Below are 15,024 nucleotides of genomic sequence, written 5' to 3'. Positions count from 1 at the left end.
GTGGCCCGTGCAGGAGTTAAGCTTTAGAAAAGAAAATTCAAAATCCTAACGGTGGCATCGAAATATACGGATGATTGTTGCATGGGGAATAGTTGCCCATCGCACCTTAAAACGAGACCACACGTTAGCTATTGGAGCCCTCAGCGCGAACCTGCTTGGGGCAAGCTTCCCGATCGTTTCGCTCGAATTATTGCGACGAATCCTCGGAAACGACGGAATGGTCGATGTTATCTCCTTATCGATAAGGATTCAGATCATGTCAGCAGATGTCAGCAATGAAATTACGACATACATTATATCCTCCCTTCCCGAAAAGTGAGATTAACGGCGTCCGCTCTCCGGTCACCTAGCGCCGGGTTTTGGCACCCTCCCTTGTTCAACGGAGAATAAAGCATCTTGTACACGAGCATGTTTTGCCAAGCAATTCCGCCCTGCAGATCATCTCTCCAGCCGCTCGGAGGGCTCGCATAAAACACCCCGTTGCCAAGAATTCTCCCAAAAAAAATACGACAAAAGTGGGGCCCCCAGAGTAAGGCGGGCAACACAGCCTCGTTTCAGGTTCCATTGAAATTATCTGAAAATGCCACTTTCTGTGAACGAAGACTGCTCTCCATCTCATCCTAGCCGCCAGCACAACCCGTCGAGCCGGATGCGCATTGCTACCATTTATTAATTCGTGTGCAGATTAGCAATGCGCGATGCAGCCTACGAGTAAGCTTCCACCTCCATCTGGTGCCTTCCAGATAGGAGACATCTAACAAGCGCCAAAGCACCGAATATACCCTACTTGATTCAAACTCAAATATAGAGCTGGCTAATTTCCATTCGTCGCTGGGGGATGACAGTAAGGACAGATGGACTTCAAAGCCTTTACCAGCAGCACCCTCATGGAAACCTATCCATGCAGCAGAGCTACGTGATGGATGGCGCTTCGGTGCGTCTCTCGGTGCGGTCATGTCAGTTTGCGTTCTCCTGCTGAACATTTCCCTAACCATCTGGGGATCATTGCGGAGTTCGGCTAACGATGGACACATTTACCATGGGAACTGCAAAATGGCGAAGCAGCTTAACATAGGCATACACGTCATCATCAACCTTCTAAGCACTCTTCTCCTAGGTGCGAGCAATTATTGCATGCAATGTCTCTGCGCGCCGACTAGGAGGGACATAGAAATTGCCCATCGAGGGGGACGCTGGCTTGATGTTGGGGTCCAGAGCCTGAGGAATTTGAGATACATTCCCCCACTTAAGCGCTGGTTATGGCTGGTTCTTGGTCTTTCGTCTTTGCCGCTCCATCTCTTGTAAGTTACCTATCTCTATCTAATTAAACACCGCTGACTCGCTTGTGAGATTCAATTCCATGTTCTACGCAACACTTGTCAATCGCGATTACGACATCTACTTTGCTTCCGAGGACTGGCTAACTGGAGCCTGGTATGATTCATACAATCTTCCCGCCGGCGGTACCTATCGCATGATGGATGAAGTAAGATATAACTTCACGTCCAAGCCGGCCAATGGAACATTCACCACATATATGGTACCCTCCAACGAGACCGTCATCTACCGATCTGACCCTGCAAAGATCCAGTCTAGTATCATGCACGACGATGGTTCGCAGTTCGAAAGAATGGATCTCACAGCGTGCATTGATGCATATGCAAACTCATACATGACTGATCGTAGTAATGTGGTCCTGATTTCGGAACATTTGTATAACGATACAAGGGTTCCAAATAGTACCTACAGCTACAACGTCACCAGCAACTCCTCCCTGTACTGGGTAACATACAGCCATGATACAGCTCAACCATTATACAATTACCGCGACCCGTATGGCTGGATATGCGACCATTGGGCAGGAGAATCCACCGGTTGCAACAAGGCACAAGCTATTTCTAAGGCTGCTGAAGGAAATTGGACTGTGAACGGTTACAAGGTGTCCGGTTGTATGAGCCAGAAAGTTGAAGAAGTGTGTAGCGTCAACTTTACCCTCGCCATTGGAATCGTCGTCATTCTTGCCAACCTCGGGAAAACGGTCTGCATCGTGGCAGTCTGCTTCTTGTTGACTGATCAGCCCCTTATTACCATCGGTGATGCGGTGTCTTCATTCCTGCGTACACCGGATCGATCCACAAAAGGATGCTGTCTCTGGACCAAAGAGGATGTTCGAAAGCAGTGGCGGAATATCCGACGTTCTGGGTGGTCTGCAGCGCCAAAACAATTTGAACCGAAGGCTCAACGCCGCTGGAAAGTAGCGGGGGGTATGAGTTGGGCCGGCTTCCTGCTCCTGTATGTCCAAGACCTCTCCATCCCCATTTCATGCTAACTTTTTTCATCAGCTATTGCGCGTCCCTCCTCCTGGCCTTATTTCTTGTCATCTACGGCGTCACTAAACTTAAAACCTACGGCCAGGGCTCTTTCTCTGCTATTGCCAGTCTCGGCTTTGGCACTGCCACAACCAACACTGTAATTGCCGGAGACGGGTGGAAAGTGCCGAAAACAGGGACTCGGGGGATTATATCCAACGTACTCGTGGCCAACACACCCCAGCTCATCCTATCCGGTCTCTATCTCACTCTCAATAACCTCCTGACTCGTATGCAGTTAGCTGCAGAGTGGGCGAGCTACTCAGCCCACCGCAAGGCACTACGAGTCTCGCACGACCGCACCGGTGCCCAGCGTGCTACATACTTCCTTCAGCTGCCATACCGACTCGGTCTTCCCCTCATGGCAATATCCGCAACGCTGCACTGGCTTCTATCTCAGAGTATCTTCCTCGCCAGCATTGACACGTGGAACTCGCGGGGGGAGGCGGACGAAGCCGAGTCGGTGTCAACTTGCGGGTACTCGCCACTTGCAATAATATGCACCTTAATTGTCGGCGTGCTGGTTATTTTCTTTGCAATTGGTGTCGGATGGAGGAGGCTAGAAGGCTCTGGCATGCCTTTAGTTGGAAGTCATAGTGTTGGGATCGCTGCTGCGTGTCATCCGCCAAAGGATGGCAATGATGAAACCGAGCCATTGAAGTGGGGAGCGGTGACTACACTTGATCGTGAAGATGGGGCGCAGGTGATAGGCCATTGTAGTTTTGCGAGCTCTGCGGTCGACGTACCAGTCAGCGGAAGGTCGTACTTGTAGTAAGCGACGAATGTATTATTTTGACGTGCGAGTGTGTCTCGAAGGCGAGCGTTTTGCGTCATTATCTAACTTGACTATTAAACTCTTGAATATTTTTATTCGCTGCTGGATGCCAGCAATTCGCTCACAGGTCAATCCGCAGGCGTTCTTCTTTCAAAGACATTGTTTGCAGTCTCAGCGGTACTGTTCTAACATCCTCTAGTGTTGCGCTTCATCTCCATCTTCATCCTCGCCCTTCTCTATCCACGCTTCACGTTCACCTTTCACGCTCCACGTTCACCATTCACCACCCATTTTCACTCGGCTTTGAAAAACTTGTCCCTTCTCGCCTTGTAATTACAGTCCGGTTTACCTCGGATATGCTCCGAGTACAACACCCCTGGCACATCCTTCACCAGTTCACGTGACCCGCATCAGGGAACTCGTTTCTTATTGGGGACTAGTGCCTGCCTTGTTAGGACTAGCGCCATTTAATCTACTATCTCGTTGCCTCAGAGCTCTCTCTCGCTTTCTCGACTTTACATCTAAACTCAATCGAGCAAGTTTGGCTCTCGCCACCTAATTGACAGCTCGCGCCTCTATACGCCCTCCTCTATCATCCATCAGCTCCATAACCAGCCCTGCGATAGTTCCCACAGTCGCCACTTAGACGATCGTAGTGCGGACCCGGTCGGACAACTAACCTGATTGGGCAGCCGGACGCAACCGGGGCGAATAGTGTATCAGGCTATCCTAATCTAGACGTCGATCTAGTCTTATCATAGTCCTGGCAGCTGAATAGCGCTAAGATCGGGGTTAGTTAGTCGCATTCTAATAGGGGAGGCTCCGGGTGATTGGTCATTCAAGAGCATTGGGTTATCAATCATCTAGCAGTTCCTCGTTGTCCCTAGTCAGAGGCGATCCACTGCGCATTTATTTGTACATGATATGGTTTTGCCTAGTGTCGGTGACGAAGATGCTATCTCCTGGAGTAGTACCGTCTTACTACGCCGGGATCACCATTGATCTGTAGCAGTCAGCTCTGATGGTTCGTCACGCCAATGTTGGACTTCGAAGCCACAAACCTGTTGAAATACCCCATATCAAGAGGCAATACCTTAAGAACAGACATACGTTTTATCGTTGAAAATGGTAGCGCTGAATCTGGTTATAATCGTTCCATTGAGTGGGAGTAAGGCTACTGATCTTTGTGCCAATTTAGGCGCCAATTACCGCTCAAACACTCGAACTTCTCAGAGCTAACAATGCTTAGCCTAGACAAGCCAAGATGCATCCGCAGGAACCGACTGACAGATCCACCGGAGATCTCCATAACAATCTTGAACCCGGTGCAATTAAACCTAAGTCCTCAAAGGCAGCGGGCTCTTCCGGGATCCGCAGGATCTTTGCAGTTCTGACATACAGGCAGCATCATCTCTTGAAGTCTCGTATTTTGCCCCAAAAATATATTTAAGAAGTCCGAATGGTGAGCCTTCAGATTATTCTTCAATTCACTCGAGTATGGGGTCTGAATCGCTCGTCACGTCGGGCGTATCTGCAAAATTGCCAATGTTGACCGTCAGGCTGCTTACTAGAAAGGGGCAGTGGTCGATGGGGTGGCTACAGTCGTGAGTGTCGATTCCACAACTACGTTATGAACCTTCCTCTAGATAACAACATTCAATTTATTGTCGAGAGCGGCAGCGGCGAGGGTTACGGCACACCTCAAATTGAAGTCCTCGATGTTGGTAGCTAGGCTGAACCTTGAGAGACCGCTGAAGGAGGTTTTGACGCCCAGACTTGTTAACAAGCAAGTTTTTGGCTTTTTTAAGATCCAACCTGACTTGATTGACTACCTATTTGGGTTGGTGACCTTCCTGTGTTGGTTGAATGCGTCCTCAATAGGTACAGCGCTTTTCTCCGACAATGAACATGACTTGCTTGATAACATGTCTGTTGACGCCGCTGCTAGATTATAGAAGATAACAGACCGAAAAAGCTTGAAGTGCGATGACAAGGTGACAGCTGTAATCATAAAAGCCCGCATTCGTTAGAAGACATTACAACAAGTTTGACTCTCTTATCTTTGCTCCTCTCCGACCGAATACTGTAGTGGGACTGGAAGTGTTAACATCTTGAGAAAGGGTCGATAGGCTTCTGTTTTACTTATTGCTGATCGCGGTAGTAGTGTCAGAGCGATGAAGGGAGACTGACAATGCGCTTAGAAGGTCGATGCGAACGATAGTTAAAGAAGCGGGAGAAATCTATAAAGAACAAGAACTATCACTTATGAAAATGGTTGAATGTGAAGGGGCGAGTGTGGTAATAGCAAAAAATGGAAGAATGGAAAGACAAGGCCAAGTAGATTCTCTATGCCAGAGTTGAGCCAGGATTTTGCCATGAACCGCGATGTTCAGTAAAATGAACTGCGGAAATTCGTTAAGCGATGGCCTCGCAAGGAAGAAATACGCGCTAGCTTACCATAGACTAGCATAGTATTTCCACATTCATCTTCATCGGTATTCATCACACATTATGATAGCTCGTTGACTTGTACCGCGATTTCCAGACGAATGGCATAATGCCCAGCGGCAAATGAGGATGAAACACCTCCCTCATCAAGCATTCCTATCCTCCGGTCCGCCATTCTTGCCTCAGAATGGGGCCAACCAGCTACAAAGTTCAGACCCGCCTCAAACCAACATGCGACAGCAAAATGATCTACTGCAGAAGCCTAGAGCAAGAAGGCTCATGGTTAGCTATTCATCTCGGAGATTAATCAAGTTAATAGAGCTAGCTATCATATCCGGAACGCCCTCAGCTTTGCTCTCAGTCAATCCACAAGCTGATCAGGAAGTCGACCCAGCGCCTGTCATTGTCTTTTAACGCCGTATACTGGGAACATCTGTTTCAGACCCTGTTCTCCCCTCGGGGAATGTCCTGATTTTTCGGCGTTAGATGTGTGGGGCGCATCGTTGATTGGCTGACTCTGTAACCTGTGCCGCATTCCTGCAGAAACACCGCTAATAAACTCGAGGGCGCTTATCGATGTTTTCTATGTCTCGTGCAACATGAATCGGATTTCTCTTCGGTTTGGAATATATTTATACGCCGTCACCCACGACTCTCTTCGCGGCTCTAGAAGCCATGGTGACAAGGGTAAGTACTCCTGAAATCAACATTCATTTGACTGCGCTAAACCCCTGGCGTAGTATCTGCATCCAGAACATAGTTCACCTTCCGCAATCCCCACAATGTCGAATCAAACGCCCAATGCGTCAGTGAGCTCGACTTCTAGCCCTCCTGTTTTCACGCCGTCATCCACAACATTTACTTTCGGAGAGCAGCGTGCATCCAGCCCATCCTTCACTTTCGAAGGTCAGACTGTGTCCAATCGAGCGACTCCTGCCCCGGGTATTACGACGTCAGGAACATCTCGCTCTACACCGTCATCAACGCCGTTCACGTTGAGCGAAGAACGTGCATCCACACCATCTTTTATATCTAGCGGCCAGCCTAGATCCAATCAAGTGACCCCGGCCCCGAGTAGTACGACATCAGGAACACCCCGCTTCACACCATCACCGACACCATTTATGTTCGGCGAAGAGCGTGCATCGACGCCAACTTTCACGTTCCGTGATGACCATGATCCAGACAGGCCTTTACCATCGGTGGAGAGATATGTCTCATCGGCAAGCAGTAGCCAAAGTACTCCGAGCACAACCTTGTATACACCATCGACTTCAACGCACGCGGGTTCAACTCGACAGGCCCCGGATCAGGATGCCGTTCTACAACAAATTGGTGACCTTCATAACTTGAGACTCACGTCGCCTCAAACACCAGGAAGCTCCTCCTCTCAGCAAGGTACGCCTACGCCTTCAATCCATGTCACTCTGCCAGCGCCTCTGAATGAATCGAGCCAACCTCGAGCCAGAAGGACTGACAGCCTTGTCGGTGGCATCACGGCTCTGCACATAGAATCTCTTCAAGCAGATTCTCCAGGCACCTCGGGGCTGCGCGAGAGCCGCTCACCGTCTCCATCACGCCGTCGCCGCTCCGGATCCGGGATCAATAGGAATAGCCATCAAATCGAAAATGAAGACCCGCCACAGACCTTATTCTACATGCCAGAAGTTCAAGAGGCCCTTGCCAATGCAAGAACCTTGACGTCAAGAATGGCCAGCGTTCTTTCCAGTTCGAATTTGCACCGAGAAAATGGATCAAGTATTGAAAGCCTTCATCGACAAGCCACAAAACTAAATGGTTTTCAGCTACCATCGTCGCGGATTGTTGGCCTTGTTGGTGATTCAGGTGTAGGAAAGAGTAGTCTGATTAATTCCTTACTTGACAAGATGGAATTGGCCAGAGCGGTAAGTGATCGTCATGCAGTTGTCAACACCTTCTAGCTAACCATAGGATGATTAGAGCAGTAGCGGCACTGCTTGTACATGTGCCGTTACGGAATATCTCTTCCATGATAGAGATGATTTTATCATTCACGTCGACTACTTCCCATTGGATGAGCTGAAGAAACAATTCGAGGAACTGCTAAGAGCTTATCGGGATTATCAATCGCTCCCGAGAAATTCAAGTGGTGGAAACGAGGACGACGAAAACGACAATGATAGAAGGTTACAAAACAAAGCGGATCTTGCTAGGGAAACATTTAGAGCGAGCTTTAGGGACAGGCTCGAACAAATGCCGACTGTTCTTTCTTCTATGCCCTTCGAAAATGCTGTGGGGATGATGGTCGAGTGGGCATCACAGCTGCTTCCTCAGCAAGGGGGCCAGGAATCATTCAGTACAGTCGAAGGGTGCTCTGCACGGTTGAGAGAACTGACATCGGAGTCAGATGACTCCTTGTCCAATGCAGAGTCTCGAACGTGCTGGCCGTTCATCCAGAAACTGCGGGTGTACTTGAGAGCCTATATTCTGAGTAAAGGACTCATCATCGCGGACCTTCCAGGACTCCGCGATCTCAACTCCGCTCGCAAGGCTATTACCGAGCGTTATGTCCGACAATGCCACCAGATATTCGTCGTCGCTAAAATTGATCGAGCCATCACGGATGAAAGCATTAAAGAGATTTTCGAACTAGCCAGTCGTGCTAACCTGTCCAAGATCGACGTCATTTGCACAAGGTCGGAAGAAATCCAAATGAGGGAGGCAAGGCATGACTGGTTATCAGAAAGAGCAATGATAGAGGATATGCAAAGGGAGATCGACGCTGACATAGACGATATCAACTCTCTCAAGGAAGAAATTGAGGAATATGAGCAAGACCTCACAAACCTTACTCGGGAAGAAGAGCAGCAACTCATGCGATTGCAGCAGGATTGTCGCAAGGCTGAGAAATCCAGGGAAAAACACGAATTTGAATTACTTCGCCATATCGTCAAATTGCGAAACGACAAAGTTTCCGACCGCTTACGGGAGGAATATCGGAACCACCCAATTGCCAAAACGCTGAAGACATTCTGCGTCAGCAACAAAATCTACTGGGAGAATCGCGAGAAGCCTGCTACGGCCGCTCTGCCTTTTCTTAGGTTGAGCGGTATCCTAGAGCTACGACGCCATTGCATCGGAATCGTTGCGGAGAGCCGACTTCGTGCAACCAAAGGATTCATTAAGGACGAGATACCAGCTTTCCTTGGTTCTGTTGAGCTGTGGGTCGAGGCGGGATCCGGAAATGCAAGCGCGGAGAGGAAAGAAGAGATCCTTGATACTGTGTCCGCTATACAGCGAGAATTAGATGAGGTACGCTGCTTACGCTCTCTTTGATGCATTTGCGACCGTCTTCGGTATTACGGAGGTTTATCATCGCACGAGTAGACTCGGCTCAAGCCTATTGGCTAGCATCTAACCCCGTATCGGTTTGGGCTGGGAGTGAAGTGCGAGTACGATCACGCTCAAATGGCACTGCTGATTCGAGCTTCCAGTTAACGTCTCCAGTCTCTCAACTCAATGTCCTATCGCGCACTTTAGGCGAAGAATTCAACAGCCAAATCCACCTGCGCATGAGTACGTACAATCTTAACAGAGTTGACTTCAATATTCACTGGCTGCAGGACGAAGTGGTCCGCAATGGACGGCCGACGCCAGACAAGCAAGTTTGGATTGGCAAGGTGTATGTGCGTCGGTTTCAATCGGAAGACGCGTTCGCTGATTACGTCACAGTGGCATCATTCGTCGTACAGAGCCTTCTGCTCCCACTATGGGGAACATGCAACAACGAAGGTTGAGTATCGTTGCTGGAATGAAGAAGCGATGGAAGGTATGAAGGGTGATATGTCTGCTGTCTGGGACGGTTTCGCGGTCGACTTGGAGGCTCATCTCGAGAGGATCAATGGTGCAGTTGTTCAAACTTTTGGAAACGCCCTTGGTGTTGCATTGTCTGCAGGTACAAATAGACCTGGTGCAGCAAACAACGCCTGGTCCGCGCTGCGAACCCTTGCTAATACACTTGGCCATCGAAAAGACCTCACACTCTATGGCATCGAGAAAGCGAGTGAGAGCTTCCATTCAGAGCTTTTATCCCTCCACACTGATGCCTTCTCGTCCATCCGAACGGCTTTCATAGGCAAGCTCATGGAAAACACATATCACGCAGCGAACATGGAATATGGTAAGCCCGCTCCTCCTTTTCAAGCATTACCACAACTCCTTCTAACACCTATACCTAGGTTCCGGCAGCGACCGACGCCGCAAGAACCTCATCACAGGCAAATTCGGCTCCCCGTCGCTCTTCAACGACCATCGGCATGACTGCAAAAAAAGGTTTAGGCGTATTGCGAGTGGGCTGCAGGAAAAGGTGGACGAGGTTGTAAACCAGCAGGTTGGGCTGGTTGAAGCCGATTTGCAGATGCTGAGGGATGAGAATGTGGTGCTAGAGAGCGAGAGGGATCCGGAGTTTAGGAGGAGGGTGGAGGTTGAAGTGGAGAGGGTTAAGGGGGAGGTAGACAGGATTGGGCGCATGGTTGAAGATGTTTCATGAGTATGTATCCGTTTTCTTCTAGTAGCAAATCGTGGAGTAGGAATTTCAATCTTGCGAAATCTCATAGAGATAGAGTTCTTATAGGCAATCAAAACTTAACCAACGCTGTGACTAACACGCGAGGCAACAACTAAAGACAGTCAGCCTATGAGACCTGCTGATAATAAGTTAATTTCAGATCTGCTACAATAGGGAGAGGCGAGGAGTCTGTGGGAAAGGTTCTGCTCTATTGCAGAAGACGCAAGTACAGTACGGCGCGTTACAACGGAGAGTACACTTCAGCATAACTGATCTTTAGCACCTTCCATTTGATTTCTAGAATCTTGTAGTTCTTATAGCCGCTCATAGACTTTAAGAGTGAGCGGAGTGTATAAACTAACGAACGTACTACTACAGACTATCCATTGGCTTTTCCCGGGGCACCATATGTATAGGTAAAGGACTATGTTGGTTGACTTCAGCCGTACTTCGCAGACCTGCGCTGATGAGCCTTCGGACACCACCGAGAAACCTATTCTCTTCTACATCGCAGAATGAACCCCCTAGAATCGGCAATGTCATCGCCGTTACCACCCTAGCCACCCAAGCCTACAGAATTTTCTCTTGCATGAGCTGAGAAGGGGGAATATGGTAAGCGAGTCGACAAGGTATTGAGATCCAAACAAAGTTGATTGTACGAGTGGATTGTAAGGTCTAAGGAGCTCTGGGCTGACTCTATACTATACGAGAAAGGCGCTGGTCCTAATGAGTGAATAGTGCAGTACATAGTATGGTATCGCGTGAGACACGTGCGACATTATCATGACAGTCCCCAAGAGTACAAGCACCTGCTCAACAACCGGTCCACGACGCGCGTTATACTCAAGCAATTAGCTGAGTTCAAGCATATGCTTACAACAGATTAAGAAGAAAATTTCGGGGCCGCGATACGGAGTTGTGCAGTAGATTTGAAGCACTTACAAGGGTTTGCTAGGAAGAACAAGACGAGAGCGGCGGGTGGGGCTTGTAGGTCTGGGGAGAAGAAGAGGTTTAGCTTCTTTATTATGTCTATAGAAAGTGTATCGATATAGTCGCATACCGTTTATTTACACAGTAATATAATAGTCGTTATATACTAACGTTAATTTTATCCCATTTCACAAAAAGAGAATATATTTATCTTCGCTTATTCCCCTCTAGGGCCCACATGCTAGTTGGCCTAGAACCATGATTCTCCACTTACCAGGGGATGAGAGATGTTTGCGATTAGCACTGGCGTATATACCTAGAGCCAGGGCTGACGCAGCCTCGGCCTGGTTGCGGTGGTGAGGAAAGGAGAAAGAAATAGGAGGAATCAGTGTCAGGGCCCGATTAGGTTACACTTGCCGGAAGATTAGAACAAGATGACTACAGAGGTGTAAAAGTGGGATTATAGATAGCGAAAGTAATCGCGAAGGTCCCCAGAAGGCGTTTGGGGGAGGACTTGAATAAAGTAGAGGGAGGCTATTCTAAAGTATAAGAGTCAAAAACTGCCTGGAACAAACCTTACTAAAGCTGGCGGATTGTTAGGTCCACACAGAAATTGTATTAACAATGTCACAGCCCCTGCAAAAAGAAAAAGAAGAAGAAGGCGGGGGCTAGGAATCCCGTGCAGGATTTTACAGAGTGAGTTTTTTATTAGTGGTCGGAGATGAGATGGGGGAGCAGGCAGGCAAGTCGTAGAAAGGCATGGTCCGCTTGGCAGCAGAGGTCTTGCATGAGCTGAGAAGGGGTCATAGGGTAAGCGAGTCGACAAGGTCTTGAGGTCCAAACAAGACGAGTTGTACCAGTGTATTGTAAGGTCTAAGGAGCTTGAGAGAGCTCTAGGCTGACTATATACTGTACAAGAAAGGAGCTAGTCCTAATGAGTGAATAGTGCAGTACATGGGTATAATATCGCGTGAGACACGTGCGACAAGAGGTGCTGTGTTGGCACAAAAGGATTACGGAAAAGTGTTTGCAGTGGTGACACTCGGATGCGTCGTCACCATAGTCGCACGATAGTCGGATGTGTCGTCACACGATGATCATGCGTCGGCACCATAGTCGTATGCATCTCAGCACAGTCTGTTGCCACGACTCACCCACTTATTTCGCATATATATAGACTCCTGCAAAGGACTCCTCTAGCAATACATTCAATGCAGTTCCTCATGTCTATGGTGCCCCACATAGCTTCACAAAAAGAGATTAGAAGGACGCTAAGCGCAGGACTGCATTAAATCTAAAGAGGGAGTTCCTAGACAAAGATTACATAGTATTTGTAACAACATTAGCGTTATTATCTTTAGAACTGCGAGTTAAAACTAGCTGAAATCTTACTAAAGATTGCTATAAGTATAAGTATAAAAACTATAACATATCTAAGCTCTACTATTAGTTAGTGTAGAGATACTAACTATAGAGATAAAAATATAATTTTTAGTCTTTTAAGATAGCTTACTATGTATATAAGCTAGAGCATAGATATCTTACTATTTTTATATTAATATAAGCGTAGCTGTATAATAAAAACTTTATTAAGTTGTATTTAGCAGCTTAGAGATAATTAGGCTTAGTAAGTGGGTTTTTACTAGTATTTTTAGGTGATCGCTTGCATAGAAAGCACTCTATATAAGCTTTAAAGTAATAACATGTATGTTATACTTAAAAACTTTATTGTTAGTTCCCTTAGTTAAAAGCTAGACTAGGAGTTATCTAATCTTTACTCTATTAAAGTATGAAAAGCTACTTATACTACGTAAAGTTACTACTAGTTATATATCAACTGCTCGCTCCTTTGTGCGATTAAACTCTTCTACCCCTTATTTTAACTTAGTAACACTTAGATCTAGTTAGAAGAGGGGAGGGTTTAGACTTTAAATCTGAAAATTCAAAGAAATAAAACTTTGCAAAGGGAAATAAAGGAGTATAATGTTTAAGGGTAAGTTTTAATTGATTAGGAATACATTTCTAATCTTATCGCAAAATAAGAGCTTCTATTCCAAAAGAGGTGTAAGGCGAGGCAGAAGAACAGGACGAAGGAAGAAACGACAACGAACTAAGAGGAGAGGAAAGCAGACAGATTATTGTTACACTACTGGGTCTCTAACTGTGTACGCCACCTGGACGCCAGCCGTATCTTCCATTGCTCCATGGTTCGGTCACTGTATCGATACACCTTCCCCGAATCCTACCAGGATGGAGCATGTCATCCAAGAGCATTGGTACTGCGTCATGTCCAGCCGTATTGTCGTAGTCCTGGGGTCTAGTTGCATTTTGCGTAATTTGAGGAGCTCTTTGTATCGCTCAACAATGTCTACAAATTTCTGACTGCCACTGGCCGCAATACCTTCCAACATATGTGAATAAGAAGCTGGAAGGACAGTAGGAATAGCGTTGTTGACATGTAGATATACAATAGCGCTCTGCTGGCAGTAATCGTCTCTTAGCTGCTGTGTGTCCTTAGTTGTGCTATATCCGTCGGCGTCAGCGTGGTGGAAAAACGATGGTATCTTCGGCGTACCACTGCCGACGAACAACAAAATATCATTGTTGACGATATTCTATACGACTGGGAACTGGCGAAGTTTTTGGACCATAGGTTTTTCTAGATTGAGAGGGTACTTCAGACGATCCACCGCATGGTCCCACGTGACATTCCCAAAAACGTTCATAGCCACCGGCTGGGCTTCTAGGTGCATAGTCGCAAGACCCTTTATCAACGATCGGATATAGAAGCCGGGAAGATTCCCGATCGTATCTTTTATATTGGGGAACAAGCCCCCTACACCCGCGCCAGATATGTTCAATTCGGAAGCGTATGTTGCCTGCATTATCGCAGCCCACCGGGTCGCGATAGAGCCGCCGGAATAACTGTACATGACGACTTTGGGCCGAGGTGGGTCGTAGAGCATAGGTTTGGGGATTCCAATGGCGCAGATGGTACTAAGTGTCGCGCGAATGGAGTCGAGGGTGGCGTAGCCCGCCATGCGCCCTGCGTCGAAAGCGGCCGTTGCGCCCTCGTAGTCAGGAAAGTTGACGAACCATCCTTGCTCGAGATATGCCTTGATGTATTCCTCGCCTTGACTGATTTCTTCCGGCAGGTTGAAGCCCCCGATGTTGATCATATAGGTGTCGTTATGGATTATATATATAACTCGGGCTATCATTAACGTCGGCGGATCGTAGTTGTGCTGGTAAGAGACGAGGGCATGGGGATTAGAGATGTTTTTGGAACAAACGCGGTGGTAACAGCGTAGGTAGGCTTCTCGTTACTGTCAGTTGTGCGATAAAGAATGCTGAGGGTCCGGTAATCGTCGACGGGGTTACCAGGGACTGTGCGGACTTTGAGAACTGAGCCAGGTTTCTTGGTCTCCTACTCTGAATATGGATCTGGCAGATAGAAACAATCCTCGTTCGGTAGAAGAGGAATGTTTGTGACATTTTTACACTCCGTTGAAGTTGAGAGTGAGGGACTCGCAGTGAGAGGCCAGGGTTGTTATCGATCACGTGATCGCAAGTAATCAATGCGATTATCGCAATTAAGCGCGATTAAGGATCTCACGATTGCCATCTAATTACATTCTAGATATTGCACAACTACTATATAAAAATTAATAGCTTAGAATTAAGAATTCTACTTGTTTTTCTAGTGTTTTAAGCATTCTATTTGTTTAATTACATTTGCAGATAGCTAAAATCTTTTCTATAAGATTATACAACTTGTAGTAGAAAAAATGCGTTTAGGCATAGCACTTATAGCTAGAATTAATAAAATATTAATTGCTATATATAACAACTATAGCTACTAGTGTTATTGCTTTTCTTTTAGCTACTAAGAGAGAGCTGTTTTAAGTTGTATAATAAAAAATAGGTTTTTTTAATAAAGTCTTTAAGCCTTTTTA

At 47.1% G+C, this 15,024-nt stretch overlaps 4 protein-coding genes across 4 annotated transcripts; 2 read left to right on the top strand and 2 right to left on the bottom strand.

Annotated features, from left to right (window-relative positions):
- The first annotated feature begins 334 nt into the window (after positions 1 to 334).
- Positions 335 to 3,164, top strand: BDR25DRAFT_308058 (uncharacterized protein). The gene is made up of 4 exons (XM_033690955.1): positions 335 to 711; positions 771 to 1,301; positions 1,351 to 2,292; positions 2,343 to 3,164. Exons 1-4 carry the CDS (start codon positions 692 to 694, stop codon positions 3,139 to 3,141), a joined length of 2,292 nt encoding a protein of 763 aa, XP_033539764.1. The 5' UTR covers positions 335 to 691; the 3' UTR covers positions 3,142 to 3,164.
- A 3,108-nt stretch (positions 3,165 to 6,272) lies between these two features.
- Positions 6,273 to 10,120, top strand: BDR25DRAFT_298822 (uncharacterized protein; the record flags this gene model as incomplete). Its single annotated transcript, XM_033689102.1, has 7 exons — positions 6,273 to 6,279; positions 6,333 to 7,496; positions 7,552 to 8,883; positions 9,066 to 9,147; positions 9,195 to 9,253; positions 9,304 to 9,751; positions 9,810 to 10,120. Exons 2-7 carry the CDS (start codon positions 6,375 to 6,377, stop codon positions 10,118 to 10,120), a joined length of 3,354 nt encoding a protein of 1,117 aa, XP_033539763.1. The 5' UTR covers positions 6,273 to 6,279; positions 6,333 to 6,374.
- A 183-nt stretch (positions 10,121 to 10,303) lies between these two features.
- On the bottom strand, positions 10,304 to 12,311 carry BDR25DRAFT_363320 (uncharacterized protein; the record flags this gene model as incomplete). Its single annotated transcript, XM_033696723.1, has 14 exons — positions 10,304 to 10,346; positions 10,384 to 10,469; positions 10,544 to 10,662; positions 10,703 to 10,855; positions 10,885 to 10,950; positions 11,051 to 11,131; positions 11,307 to 11,412; positions 11,482 to 11,581; positions 11,677 to 11,736; positions 11,762 to 11,860; positions 11,893 to 11,993; positions 12,023 to 12,109; positions 12,138 to 12,217; positions 12,275 to 12,311. 14 exons carry the CDS (start codon positions 12,309 to 12,311, stop codon positions 10,304 to 10,306), a joined length of 1,218 nt encoding a protein of 405 aa, XP_033539762.1.
- Positions 12,312 to 13,076: 765 nt separating this feature from the next.
- BDR25DRAFT_363319 (uncharacterized protein) lies at positions 13,077 to 14,693 on the bottom strand (the record flags this gene model as incomplete). The annotated part of the gene is made up of 7 exons (XM_033696722.1): positions 13,077 to 13,178; positions 13,243 to 13,268; positions 13,299 to 13,645; positions 13,700 to 14,313; positions 14,358 to 14,495; positions 14,528 to 14,595; positions 14,630 to 14,693. 7 exons carry the CDS (start codon positions 14,691 to 14,693, stop codon positions 13,077 to 13,079), a joined length of 1,359 nt encoding a protein of 452 aa, XP_033539761.1.
- Between the last annotated feature and the right edge of the window lie 331 nt (positions 14,694 to 15,024).

This window comes from Lindgomyces ingoldianus, assembly GCF_010093535.1.
Source record: "Lindgomyces ingoldianus strain ATCC 200398 unplaced genomic scaffold BDR25scaffold_66, whole genome shotgun sequence".
In the NCBI taxonomy this organism is placed as follows: Eukaryota; Fungi; Ascomycota; class Dothideomycetes; order Pleosporales; family Lindgomycetaceae; genus Lindgomyces; species Lindgomyces ingoldianus.
This window is presented reverse-complemented; position numbering and strand designations above follow the sequence as displayed.